The sequence below is a fragment of the Dermacentor variabilis genome, chromosome 1, assembly GCF_050947875.1.
Source record: "Dermacentor variabilis isolate Ectoservices chromosome 1, ASM5094787v1, whole genome shotgun sequence".
NCBI lineage: Eukaryota > Metazoa > Arthropoda > Arachnida > Ixodida > Ixodidae > Dermacentor > Dermacentor variabilis.
Window position 1 is genome coordinate 218452358 of NC_134568.1, and position 13718 is coordinate 218466075.

Here is a 13718-nt window from a genome sequence, read left to right on the forward strand (position 1 = left end):
CGCCGCGTTAAAGAAAGGAAATGCGGACAAGACAGGTGACGATTATCGTTGTATGGCAAGTATGCACCCCAAAGGGGTCAACTGTTTTTAGAGTGTAAGAGTGTGGGTGGTCGGACCACACGCGTGGTTTGTAATGGTTGATCGACAAGTGGGACTTCACAAAAGGCATTTGTTAGCAAAACATTATTTTAGGTTGTGAATAATAAAAAAAATTATCCTGCGTAAACTACACACAACGCGTACTTTGCGAGAGAAAATAAACACGCCAACGAACGAATGAAATCGCTTCGTAGAGCATAGCCAGGTAACGGATGTTTAAAATGCTTTGGCTCTGGCTCTGGCTTATAGCAGTATACAAACGGGACGCTTTCGTTGCTCTCGTCGGTCGCATGGCGTATTTTTTCTGGCGGAGTCTTTCCGTGCTTAACGTATAACAATGTAGTTAATGTGACTGGAGATCTTAGTGCATAAGGTTGGCAAGGATGCCTCATAAAAGGTCGCCAGATATCAATGATAGCTGCGATATCGTGAATTCGAGTTTCTCAGACCGTGCGAGTCGCTACGTCCCACTTGCCGGACTACTGGTGGTAGTTCTGCTCATATTCGTCCACGCTGTCGTCTATTTCAGTAAAGGTGACATTTTGCTTTTCTTCGTATTGATGTTGTGAGACTACTCATATGAGATACGACTACGTGCAACAGATTTTATCTAAGTAGTCGAGAGCGGACGGCATGCTTGTTTTCAGTTGAGCCTGCGACGACGGTGCACTGTTGGTACGAACTGCTCAGCTTTTTAAATTTGAAACGCATTTAGCTTGAAACCTCGCTGTAATATGCGTGTTTCGTGTAAGCGTTGCGTTTCGTTGATTAAATTCGTTGTACTCATTACACCAGAAATTTGCCTGCTAAGTACAGTGCGTTACTACGTCAACACCGGGAGACCAGCATGCTACGAGTATTTCTCTTCGGTTAGACTTATCTGAGCGCCTCTATGCGTAAACGTGTGCCAAGGCGCCAATTAAATCTGTTGATTTAAAACTTACTTTTGCCGCATTTCTTGCATCTTCAGAATAATAAGAAGCACACACCTGCACAATAGACAGAGAATTTTCAATTCTTTAGCGAGTTTTGTCAAGTTTACAGAATATGGACTCCATGCGAAAACTCACTACAGGAACATCAGATATGAGAACATCAACTATTTCATGTCTAGGAGTCTCTAAAAGCACCTATCCGGCCACTTGAAAGTTATGCCCGATGCAACACATTGTCAAAAGCAATGAAAGAAGTGAACCAGTTGTGTACAATAACGAGTAGAAAGGGGGTTAACCGAGGGGCCCGATTTTTATTAATCATATCATGAGAAGCCAACAAAGACACCAAGGAAAACATAGGGGAAATTACTGGTACTTACTAATTGAATTAAAGAAATAAATTGATGGCAATGAAAGTGGATTAAAAAACAACTTGCCGCGGGTGGGGGACGATGCTACGTCTTCGCATTACATGTGCGATGTTCTTTCATTGCCATCGCACCTTTCATTGCCATTAATTTATCATTTCTTTAATTCAGTTAGTAAGTGCAAGTAATTTTCCCTGTGTTTTCCGTGGTGTCATTGTTTGTTGGCTTCTCATGAATTGTATATAATGGCATACCCACACCGAGCAAAAATACCCACGCATCTACATACTCACTCGTTCGTCTAAAACATTTTGTGTATGATATTCAAACTTGCAGCATGATTACAAACAGAAGTGTTTCAAGCTGCAGCCAACACATTTTAGATATTGTTACTTTCATCAATGCTTTTGCTGTTTATGCACAATCTTGATGTACACAATAGTGTACACAGCACTTAAAAGGGTTAATGAAAATTCTCTCCAGCACTAGTAAAAGCATATTTTTTTACATGCTTGTATTGCTAACATAGATGGTTTTGAATAGTGGTGCATATTGTCCAACGTGTGCGACCTACATCAGGCAGGTAACTAGCCTGCCCCATGAACTTGAAGGCTTAAGTTGTTTGGCTCCAGCTAATGATACTACGTACTTGTATACTTGGAACAATGGAAAATCTTATCTTATGCTTGCTTGGTATTTCCCTATTATTTTTCTAGAAAATGGTCTTCGAGCTCACAACGTCTACTCATACTTGGAAGAGCTGGTAAATTCAATTGCATCTGCAGGTAATAGTCAACAGTGTTTTCTTATTAATGCTGTAATAGTAGAGGTTCGTGATGGCAACTCTCGTCTTTTTGTACAGTAATAGTTTTCTTAGAGACTGGGTAATATAATGCTTAATCTAATATCTAGCTTTGCTTTCTTGCTCTTTCTGCACGTGGCACTTCTAAGTGTTCAGATTATGCAGTGTTGTTTGTGTAAACTAATGAACCAAATATCCAGTTCCAATTTCCACCAGTATGTAAATGTCCGAGTGCAACTCAGTAGTTCACTCTTATTGAGAACTGGGGCCATACTCTGAAATGATAACTTTTGGTAATCACTTTTTATTTGCATTGATTGGTTAGACTACTGAAGATTTAAAATATATATATATATATATATTTGTGGGCAAGTGGACCACAATACAACATTGAACTGTATAGTTTATCACTTTGCAGTTTAGCGGAGTGTTCATCGTAAGATATTACTTCTATGATGGGTAATTGTGAAGAAAGCGTTTATTTTTTCTGTATTAAATAATCTTTTGTCTTTACTTTTGTGTCATAAACTCGCAGATCAATTTTGGAGAGCTATTTTATATGGAATTGGAATTCTTGTCGCAACATTTATGATGGTTCTCTACAACAGTAGAATCCCTGGAATTGAGCCACCACTGCCGTGGGACAGGTGAGTGTGTTAATATGATCTATATTTCTATCATCTCAATAATAAAATCAAAAGTAGCACATAAAAAAGGGCAGTTATCTATAAGGTGTCCTTCTTTCTGTAACATTGTAGTTGCTCATCCTATAATAACATCCAACCAACTTATCATGGAAATTATTTCGTTCCACACTGGTTTTCAATAATTGTAGTCCTTAGACAGGACAAAATTTCAGCTAGAGTTTCCTTCTTGAAGAACTTAGCTGGCTTCCTTTGTAGCGTACAGTTGCAGTTAGGTAGGCATTGTGTTTTTCTTTTATGGGTGTTTTGTGTGTTTGTGTGTGTGTGTGTGTGTGTGTGTGTGTGTGTGTGTGCATTTAAATATATGTGTAATATGAAACCATATCATTGTTTCATCATCAGCAGCAGCCTGGTTATGCCCACTGCAGGGCAAAGGCCTCTCCCATACTTCTCCAACTACCCCGGTCTTGTACTAATTGTGGCCATGTTGTCCCTGCAAACTTCTTAATCTTATCCGCCCACCTAACTTTCTGCCGCCCTCTGCTACGCCTCCCTTGGAATCCATTTCATAACTCTTAATGACCACCGGTTATCTTCCCTCCTCATTACGTGTCCTACCCATTTCTTTTTCTTGATTTCAACTAATCATTAACTTTTCAAACTAATTCAAATATCATTAACTTGCATTTGTTCCCTCACCCAATCAGCTCTTTTCTTATCCCTTAATGTTACACCTGTCATTCTTCTTTCCATAGCTCGTTGTGTCGTCCTCAATTTAAGTAGAACCCTTTTCGTAAGCGTCCAGGTTTCTGCCCCGTATGCGAGTACTGGTAAGACACAGCTGGTTATAAACTTTTCTCTTGAGGGATAATGGCAACCTGCTGTTCATGGTCTGAGGATGCCGGTCAAACACACCCCAGCCCATTCTTATTCTTCTGATTATTTATGCCTCATGATCCGGATCCACAGTCACTACCTGTCCTAAGTAGATGTATTCCCTTACCACTTCCAGTGTCTCGCTATCTATCGTAAACTGCTGTTCTCTTCCGAGACTGTTAAACATTACTTTAGTTTTCTCCAGATTAATTTTTAGACCCACCCTTCGGCTTTGCCTCTCCAGGTCAGTGAGCATGCATTGCACCTGGTCCCCTGAGTTACTAAGCAAGGCAATATCATCAGCGAATTGCAAGTTACTAAGGTATTCTCCATTAACTCTTATCCCCAATTCTTCCCAATCGAGGTCTCTGAATACCTCCTGTAAACACGCTGTGAATAGCATTGGAGAGATCGTATCTCCCTGCCTGACGCCTTTCTCTATTGGGATTTTGTTGCTTTCTTTATGGAGGACTACGGTGGCTGTGGAGCCGCTATAGATATCTTTCAGTATTTTTACATACGGCTCGTCTACACCCTGATTCCGCAATGCCTCCATGAGTGCTGAGGTTTCGACTGAATCAAACACTTTCTCATAACCAATGACAGCTATATATAAAGGTTGGTTATATTCCGCACATTTTTCTATCACCTGATCGATAGTATGAATGTGGTCTATTGTTGAGTAGCCTTTACGGAATCCTGCCTGGTCCTTTGGTTGACAGAAGTCTAAATTGTTCCTGATTCTATTTGCGATTACCTTAGTAAATACTTTGTAGGCAACGGACAGTAAGCTGATCGGTCTATAACTTTTCAAGTCTTTGGCGTCCCCTTTCTTATGGATTAGGATTATGTTAGCGTTTTTCCAAGATTCCGGTACGCTCGAAGTCATGAGGCATTGCGCATACAGGGTGGCCAGTTTATCTAGAACAATCTGCCCACCATCCTTCAACAAATCTGCTGTTACCTGATCCTCCCCAGCTGCCTTCCCCCTTTGCATAGCTCCTAAGGCTTTCTTTACTTCTTCTGGCGTTACCTGTGGGATTTCAAATTCCTCTAGACTATTCTCTTTCCTATTATCGTCGTGGGTGCCACTGGTACTGTATAAATCTCTATAGAAGTCCTCAGCCACTTGAACTATCTCGTCCACATTAGTAATGATATTGCCGGCTTTGGTCTCTTAACGCATACATCTGATTCTTGCCAATTCCTAGTTTCTTCTTCACTACTTTTAGGCTTCCTCCGTTCCTGAAAGCATGTTCAATTCTATCCATACTATACTTCCTTATGTCAGCTGTCTTACGCTTGTTGATTAACTTCGAAAGTTCTGCTAGTTCTGTTCTAGCTGTAGGGTTAGAGACTTTCATACATTGGCGTTTCTTGATCTGATCTTTCGTCTCCTGCGATAGCTTACTGGTATCCTGTCTAACTGGTATCCTGGTAGTAACTGGCTTACTGGTATTCTGAGTTAAAGTCGAATAGCTGTTCTGTAGCTTGATCTGGAATTCCTCTATTTTCCCTCTTACCACTAACTCATTGATCGGCTTCTTATGTACCAGTTTCTTCCGTTCCCTCCTCAGGTCTAGGCTAATTCAAGTTCTTACCATCCTATGGTCACTGCAGCACACCTTGCTGAGCACATCCACATATTGTATGATGCCAGGGTTAGCGCAGAGTATGAAGTCTATTTCATTTCTAGTCTCGCCGTTCGGGCTCCTCCACTTCCACTTTCGGTTATCCCGCTTGCTGAAGAAGGTATTCATTATCTGCATATTATTCTGTTCTGCAAACTCTACTAATAACTCTCCCCTGCTATTCCTAGTGCCTATGCCATATTCCCCCAATGCCTTGTCTCCAGCCTGCTTCTTGCCTACCTTGGCATTGAAGTCGCCCATCAGTATAGTGTACTTTGTTTTGACTTTACCCATCGCCGATTCCACGTCTTCATAGAAGCTTTCGACTTCCTGGTCATCATGACTGGATGTAGGGGTGTCGACCTGTACAACCTTCATTTTGTACCTCTTATTAAGTTTCACAACAAGACCTGCCACCCTCTCGTTAATGCTATAGAATTCCTGTATGTTACCAGCTATATTCTTATTAATCAGGGATCCGACTCCTAGTTCTCGTCTCTCCGCTAAGCCCCGGTAGCACAGGATGCGCCCGCTTTTTAGCACTGTATATGCTTCTTTTGGCCTCCTAACTTCACTGAGCCCTATTATATCCCATTTACTGCCCTCTAATTCCTCCAATAACACTGCTAGACTCGCCTCACTAGATAATGTTCTAGCATTAAACATTGCCAGGTTCATGTTCCAATGGCGGCCTGTCTGGAGCCAGGGATTCTTAGCACCCCCTGCTGCATCGCAGGTCTGACCGCCGCCGTGGTCAGTTGCTTCGCAGCTGCTGGGGACTGAGGGTTGGGGTTTGATTGTTGTGTTCATATAGGAGGTTGTGGCCAAGTACTGCACCAGGGTGGCCAACCATGCTCTGGTGAGGGAGTGCGTTACCGGTTCTGGTCACCGGGATCAGGCCACACTCCAGGCCTGGTTATACAATTTTATCAACACGCGGATTTTTTTTTTAATCCAGTGGAAAATTGCGCGGCACTGGGATTCGAACCACGGACTTCTTACACGCAAGGCGGGTGTTCTACCTCTACGCCACCGCTGCATGTTATCATTGTTTAATAAAGGGAAAGGGAGAAATCCACCCAAACATAAGTAATTGCTACAATATAAACCCATACGGGTTCCTTGAAAGAAAAGCATCGCAATTAAAAAAAAATTTGTCCTGGTCTGGGACTCGAACACGGGACCACCACCTTTCCGGGGCAGCCGCTCTACCATCTGAGCTAACCAGTTGGCTAGCAGATGGCAGGGCAAAGTTGAATTTATCCACAACTCGAAGCAAAGGCAAGAGTTTGACGTAATAGTTCTGCGGAAACCCGCAACGTGGAGAGAAGTAATTTAATGCAATTGATTTTAATTAGGTTAAACATAGCTAATTATCAATTAGCTGTGTTAGGGTGGATGTCTCATTTTCCCCTTATTAATTACTTCTCTCCACCTTGCCGGTTTCTGCAGAACTATTACATCAAACTCTTGCCTTTGCTTTAAGTTGTTCATAAATTTGACTTCGCCCAGCCATCTGCTAGCCGCCTGGTTAGCTCAGATGGTAGAGCAGCTGTCCTGGAAAGGCGGTGGTCACGGGTTCAAGTCCCGGACGAATTTTTCTTCAACTGCGAGACTTTCTTTCTTTTTTTTTTTTTCAAGGAACCCATATGGATTTCCTTTGTAGCAATTTGCTACATTTGGATGGATGTCTCATTTTCCCTTTATTAATTATTTCTCCCCAACTTGTGGGTTTCCACAGAACTATTATGTCATATCATTTTTTGCATAATGGACCGTCTCCATAATTGTAAAGCTAGCTTTCCCATGAGGCAGTTGGCCGAGCTACTAACAGCGGGCCTGTTTTCTTTCTACGGGTTCGTACAAGCACAATTTACTTGTCGCACGACGTTGAAAATGCACTCGACGCCCTCATGATCAAGCCATGCGCGAGAGACAAGCTCCCAACATGTGCAGCTAGCACTTTGTCTTTGTTTGCACCATGACTGGTGTTGCTATTTGTTGGGTACATGTGCAATGTAGAGAAGTACATTTGACAATTAGGGAAGGGGCTTATTCACCAAGTAACACAGTGCAAAAATGACAGCGACAAGGATTAAACAGGCAATAGAACAACGCTTGTCCAGTGTGGTTACAAAGTAACTGATCTAGAATATTAGAATTTCGTGGACTCAGTATTAAAAAAGTGAAAGTTCTGAAGCTTGAGGAAGAGTGTGTTTGTGTGAAGTTGTGCTGCAAAATAGAAATAAATTCACTGAGACTTTCCAGCTGCTCGGTCGAGCATACAAAGATGACTGCATGAGTCGAACACAGTGCTATGAAGGGCACAAGAAATCAGAACGTTAGTCAGTGATCATGCCACACCTAGACAACCTTTGCCATCAACAGATAACAGCCATGTTGAAGAGGTTCGATAGGTTCTTGTCTGACCATCTGAGTTTCTAATGTGGAATTAGTGTGCAATCCTGCCATGAAAGCTTGACTGAAAAAATTTGGATATGTAACTTCAATGCAAAGCTCATGCCTCATTTGTTCGCTAACGTGAAAACAGCACTGAGCCTCAGTTAGAAGGTTCCAGTACAGATGATACTGAAAGGTTTTTGCTAACAATGATCACAGGGCACAACACATGAATTTTTGCCTATCACATTGTGAGGCCAGGCTGCAATCACAGTGGGTGAATAAAGACTCTCCTTAGCCATAAAAAGTAAGACTGAGTCTACAGATCAAGGTGATGTTACTTGCGTTTTTTCGCTACAAAGGCATTGTTCAATTTGAATATGTGGCAAGAAGTCAGTGATCATCAAAGAGTTGTACCTCGGTATCCTTTGGTTTTAAAGATGCTGTGTGCTGGAATAGGGCTGAGTTGTCAAGAGCCCAGACACTGATGCACCATGACAGTGCAACACCTCATGCCTCACCTTTTGTTTGCAGCTATTTTGCCAAGCATCACACATAACCATTGTTCCTCGCCAACCTATTCCCATGATAGCTCCCACAGGCTTCTTGTTTCTACGGCATAAATGAACCATGAAGGGGCACCTATTTAAATGAACAGAGGACATTCAAGAAAATTCATCAGAACTATGTCATATCTCAGAAAAGGAGTTTCAGGAGGCTTTCTAAGAATGGAAGAGCCACTGGGATCAACGCATTACAACGGGAAGGAACTATATAACAAAGGCAGTGGTGTCTAAAGTATTGTTAAACAGAGTAAATTTTTCATATCAACAGTTTGGTTTCTTTTTGAGCAGGCCTCATGTCTTGTGCTGTAATTGCACATTGTATAAATGCATCATCAACAAGTTGACAAAACTTGCATACTTCTTCTTTCACATGAAAGTATAATGGAACAACTCCTTTTGTTCTGCCTGTCTCATTACTCTACCTTTCATAAAGGTGTTTGGCATATTACATGTAATGCACATGCATTTGCATTTCGCTCTTTGTTTTGAGCTTGTGTTTAATTGCTTGAAATTATTTATTCATTCATTTATTCATTGTACAGTATACAACTGCGGCTGGTACTTTGCACACAAAATATGTTTATCAATAAGTGATCCACTGTTGTCAGTCATCTGTGTGAGATGTTTTCTATTTTGTACTATAGTTGCCTTTTTTCTCTCTGTCTTGCCTTTCTTTTCTTATGATGCATTGTCTTATTTTGCAGCACTGACGGCCCCGTCATCACTGTGTCATATGCAATGTGTCCCTTAATGGGCCTGCTGACATTTGTGTACTGCCTTAAGCCTGACCTTTTTACCTGGACTTCGTAGTCATAAATCCAGTCCACGGTATCTTGTATATAAGATAGTACAAATTTTGGGGCACCAATGTACTTGCGCGACCATAACTAAGTTTCAGAAAAATATCTTCATACAATTCATGCATATGGAATGCCATCCTTTCTAACAACCTTCACAAAACTTGGAAATTTGATTGTTATAACCATCTGTTTTTGTATGCAGCCAGATTTCATACACCTTGAATATATTATATAATAGAGAAAGCCCATTGCTATAATAACCTTCAGCAGTTACAAGTATTATCATAAAATGACTGCACTGTATTGCGATGCACTGAAATAATTCTAAATTAAAATTTATTTCAAGCCTTGATGCTGGGGTACATGCACAAGTAGAAATAACAGCCTGATGAACCTTGTTCGCAAAAATATTGCCAAGGTTCTTTAATGTTTGTTTTATGTAGTTGTGAAACTTTGCCATAATGGTATGGGAGAGCTTCACTAATGCCTAAACCAGTCGTGGTATGGTTCAGCCCAATACAAAGGGCATTGGTCACCGGTAGGAGCACTCTATTTTTGTGCAAGCTTTCATGCAGCTAATCAAGGCTCCTATCGTGGTAGTACAGAAAACTGTGAAAAGCGGCATGTGTAACTGAGCCACAAGCAGCACCATTCTTTAATTCCAAGACGTTGAGCATACTGAAATCACACATTTCAATTATGACTAACAGTGACCATTACATCAGCATGAAATTGCAAAAACTTATGAAAACGCTTTGAAACTGCCTCTAATAAATAACAGATCACAGTGTACATGTTATTCCATGCAGCTGATTAAATCTTTCTTGCAGTTCATAGCCCTAAATGGCATAAAGTATACTGTATACCAAGGCTGCACAACTCAAAACCAGCAAGGGCCAAAACCAGCTTCTCTGGTAGCCATATGGGCTATACTTTAGTGGGAGGCTTTGCATGTTTTACTTGCAGAAAGACTTTCTGTTTGGTGTCATCATGCTCGTTGCTATCCATTTGAACATGAAAGTCACCTCTTTGTTAAAAGTGTTCAAATAGAGCGTATCCATTTGAACATGGAAGTCACCTCTTTGTTAAAAGTGTTCAAATAGAGCGTATCCATTTGAACATGGAAGTCACCTCTTTGTTAAAAGTCCTCAAAGAGAGTGTATCCACATAGGCATAGGCGCTTCTTGAGGCACCAGTTTCAGGACATTGTTAGTCACCTCTCTGTGTTTGTTCTTAGCAGCATTCCCATACAATTGGAGGGGATGCTCCTTTTTCATGCCTTTTACTCTCTGGTAAAGAGTGCTGGTAGATGGAGTTCAACTTGCATTGTATAGTCAATCTTGCACACACACCCAACAAAAGCATCTGTTTGCAAGTGCTACCGCCCACAATCATACAGTTGAAAAATATTGGAAAACTGCATGTTTGATCGAACTATGTATGCTTTGCCAATAATACAGTCTGGCTGTTGGTAACTTCGCGAACACATTCAGTGGTCGTGCGTCATATCTGCTTCATCAAAAGATCTTGCACTCCCATGCCATTTTTGTTTTAATGTGCTTTGCACCAAGAACTGTTCATGTCATGTAGTTCTCCTGAATGTTCATGGCGGGCATCAGGTTGGGCAACAAACTTGTTGTTTTTCTTATTATGTGCTCCTGCCGATTGAAGAACTGGCACACCACGCAAGTCTCTCGGCCACAGACCGCTAAAAATTCACTATCATATGTTGTGCAGCCCTGCTGTGTACAGTCTTTGACATTAGTAGAGCTATGCATGTAATTGATGAGCAGAGCTCTTTAAATTCAAGATGAGTGGAAGACATCAGTAAACGTGAGGCTTGTAGCGCGTTAAAAAGACAAGGACGAAAGTGAGACGTGACACACACAGGCGCTAACTTGCAACAATCTTTATTTCGGGCAAGGGACCCATACATATATACAACTTTTTCGCGTACATCATACATGCACTGTTTGCAAAAAAACCTTTACACACTATTGCGCAGGTACGATAACTCTTTGCGGGAAAGGGCAATTGATGGTTTAGACACACAGTTATCGCCAAGCCTATCAATCATTTCTGCTTCTATAATTTCGCGAGTTATCCTACCTCGGGCTTTTCCCACAATGGAGCAGTCTCTGTATGCTGGAGCACACGTCGAGTGGTCACCATCATCCACCCCGGCAACAGTGTAGCTGCAATGCCTGCAGTGGGCGTCAAGGAACCCACCCCGCTTTTCTGCTACATTATACCGATGTTCCTTTAAACACTCATTGAGTCACCTTCCGCTTTGCCCCACGTAGTTCTTCCCACACTTTAAGGGAAGGTTGTAAACAACTGCTTCCACACATTCAACAAACGGTTCCTGGTGTTTCTTTTTGCACGTGCGCTTATCAGAGAGGCCTGGTCTGGTTAGTCTGCACAGGCATTGCAATTTTGTAGAAGCTGAAAACACAACCCTAACATTCACACGTTGGCCTATTTTCTTTAAACGGTGCGCTAAGCCGTGGATATATGGGATGACATCAACAAACGGTTCCTGGTGTTTCTTTTTGCACGTGCGCTTATCAGAGAGGCCTGGTCTGGTCAGTCTGCACAGGCATTGCAATTTTGTAGAAGCTGAAAACACAACCCTAACATTTGCACGTTGGCCTCACTTTTGTCCTTGTCTTTTTAACGCGCTACAAGCCTCATGATGTCTTACCAACAAGCCCAAATCACTGCTTTACAACATCAGCAAAAAAATTTGATGTTTTAATCGTGTGCAATTACTTGTATGTTGAATGGTTTGAAACAGAATCAGTCGCTAAGGCACAGCCACCCAACGGAGGATAGTTATACCAAATCATGGCATAAGGTTTTCATGACCAGTAAAAGGTATTGAAGGAGTGAATTACTCTCACTTCTTTTTGAGTTGAAGGCTTTGTAAAAGAGCTGACATACCAATTAAGTGCATGAATTCGTTTATATATTGCGAAAAATGTGTTATAGGGTATTGTTTCTTCCTTTCAACCCTTTGTGTGTCAATTTTGTAATAATCCTTACAGCATTGCTGTTGAAGTCACACTATAGTCAGTGCCAACTCAGGAATGCAGGAAAGATTCCTCCCAAAAACCAATGATGCACCTGCCTTAGATCCCTCTCCATTTTAAGAAATAGTTCCTTTACAAATCCATGAGCATAAAGAGAAGCTGCCCCAGTTGTTCAGCAGTGGAGAGCATGCTGCAGTCATGCACCGCACGCACAAGGAGCCAAAATTTCCCTGTGTGAAGATGCAGAAGACAGCTCGCAGCAAAAGCAGGTCACTTCAATAGGGGTTTTGACTGACCGCCTGTACAAAGTACCCCTCGCCAACACCATCCCCTTGCCGAGAAACACCACAAATGCACAGCTGATCCCTTCACAGATGTAGGTGTCACTCGCAACTGATAAACAAGAAGTTCCTTCTTCTGAATAAAGGGTTTCACAAGGATGGATTGCTTGAGACAAGCAAAGGCAGGGACTAAGATACTGAGGGGTCTCGTACTCTACAGAACAAAGGAACAATAACACATGGTAATGCAAACAAACAAAAGGGAATTTATTGTACCTTGTATACAGTAATCCAGCTAGCTGAGCCAACCATTACAAAGCAAATGGAACACGCTGAGGAATAGAGGGTGCTCGACTAGCCATGCAAGGATATCAGGCAAATAGATTAGCTCCATGTCAAACATTCACGCCAAAGTCGTTTGCAGGTGAAGTCTTGTGAATAGAAAGGTGTCTACGGGTCAGTCCTACGGAGCACACCATTGAGTGTGTTCAGTCCACAGACAACATCGTTGACGATGTCCCGCAACCATAGAGGAGGAAAAAAGTTCCTCTTGCACACAAGTATCCATGCCATCAGGTGGTGGTAGCATTGGAACACAGGTGCCATCTTGTACTACTGTGCAACTACACCGATTTCTGGCACTGCATGTGCTATGCGTGGAAGCCAGATTGCAGGAGACGCAAAAGCCATGCAAGGAAAAATACATCAGGGGATGTGAGAGTCAAGTGTCCCCACAATACAAAAATGATGATGGAGAGGGAGAAAGAAGCTAGGTGATTTGCTAGAATATTTATACACATCTCCTTTGAATGGCACTTGCCGCTGCATTCTAGACCTGTTACTGGCCATAGCGACAGTGACATGCTTACATGACAGCATGTTACGTTTCTTCTTAGGGGCCCTCTTGTTGGCTCATCACTGTGTTTCGATACTTTACAAACTTTGATCTCTTTTTGTTGCACAAGGATTACTTCTGTATTATTGCTGAAAATAAAAGCCTTTATTCACCAGTTCCCTTGTACTGGAGGATTGATCATGTTCCTGTGGGAATGAACAGGCAAGGCACAATCATACATGAGTGGTCCGTGTTTCTTGGAGTAGGTTAAAGGGAGGTCCAGAACTAAGTACATCTTCTGCGACTTCAAAATGGGGACAAACTAAAATGTCAGTTGCCGTCTCTGCCAATGGCAGCATAAATGACCTCACATGCATCATTGCTAATGTGCTAGTGCGAACGTTCTATGCATAGCACCTAGTGCACCTGACATACTCTGGTACCACAAA

At 41.9% G+C, this 13718-nt stretch overlaps 1 protein-coding gene across 1 annotated transcript; it reads left to right on the forward strand.

The window, feature by feature from the left end:
* The first annotated feature begins 353 nt into the window (after positions 1-353).
* Positions 354-13446, forward strand: LOC142557255 (uncharacterized). The gene is made up of 4 exons (XM_075668966.1): positions 354-633; positions 2119-2187; positions 2740-2851; positions 9026-13446. The coding sequence occupies exons 1-4, from the start codon at positions 483-485 to the stop codon at positions 9129-9131; spliced, it is 438 nt and encodes a 145-aa protein (XP_075525081.1). The 5' UTR covers positions 354-482; the 3' UTR covers positions 9132-13446.
* Positions 13447-13718: the final 272 nt, after the last annotated feature.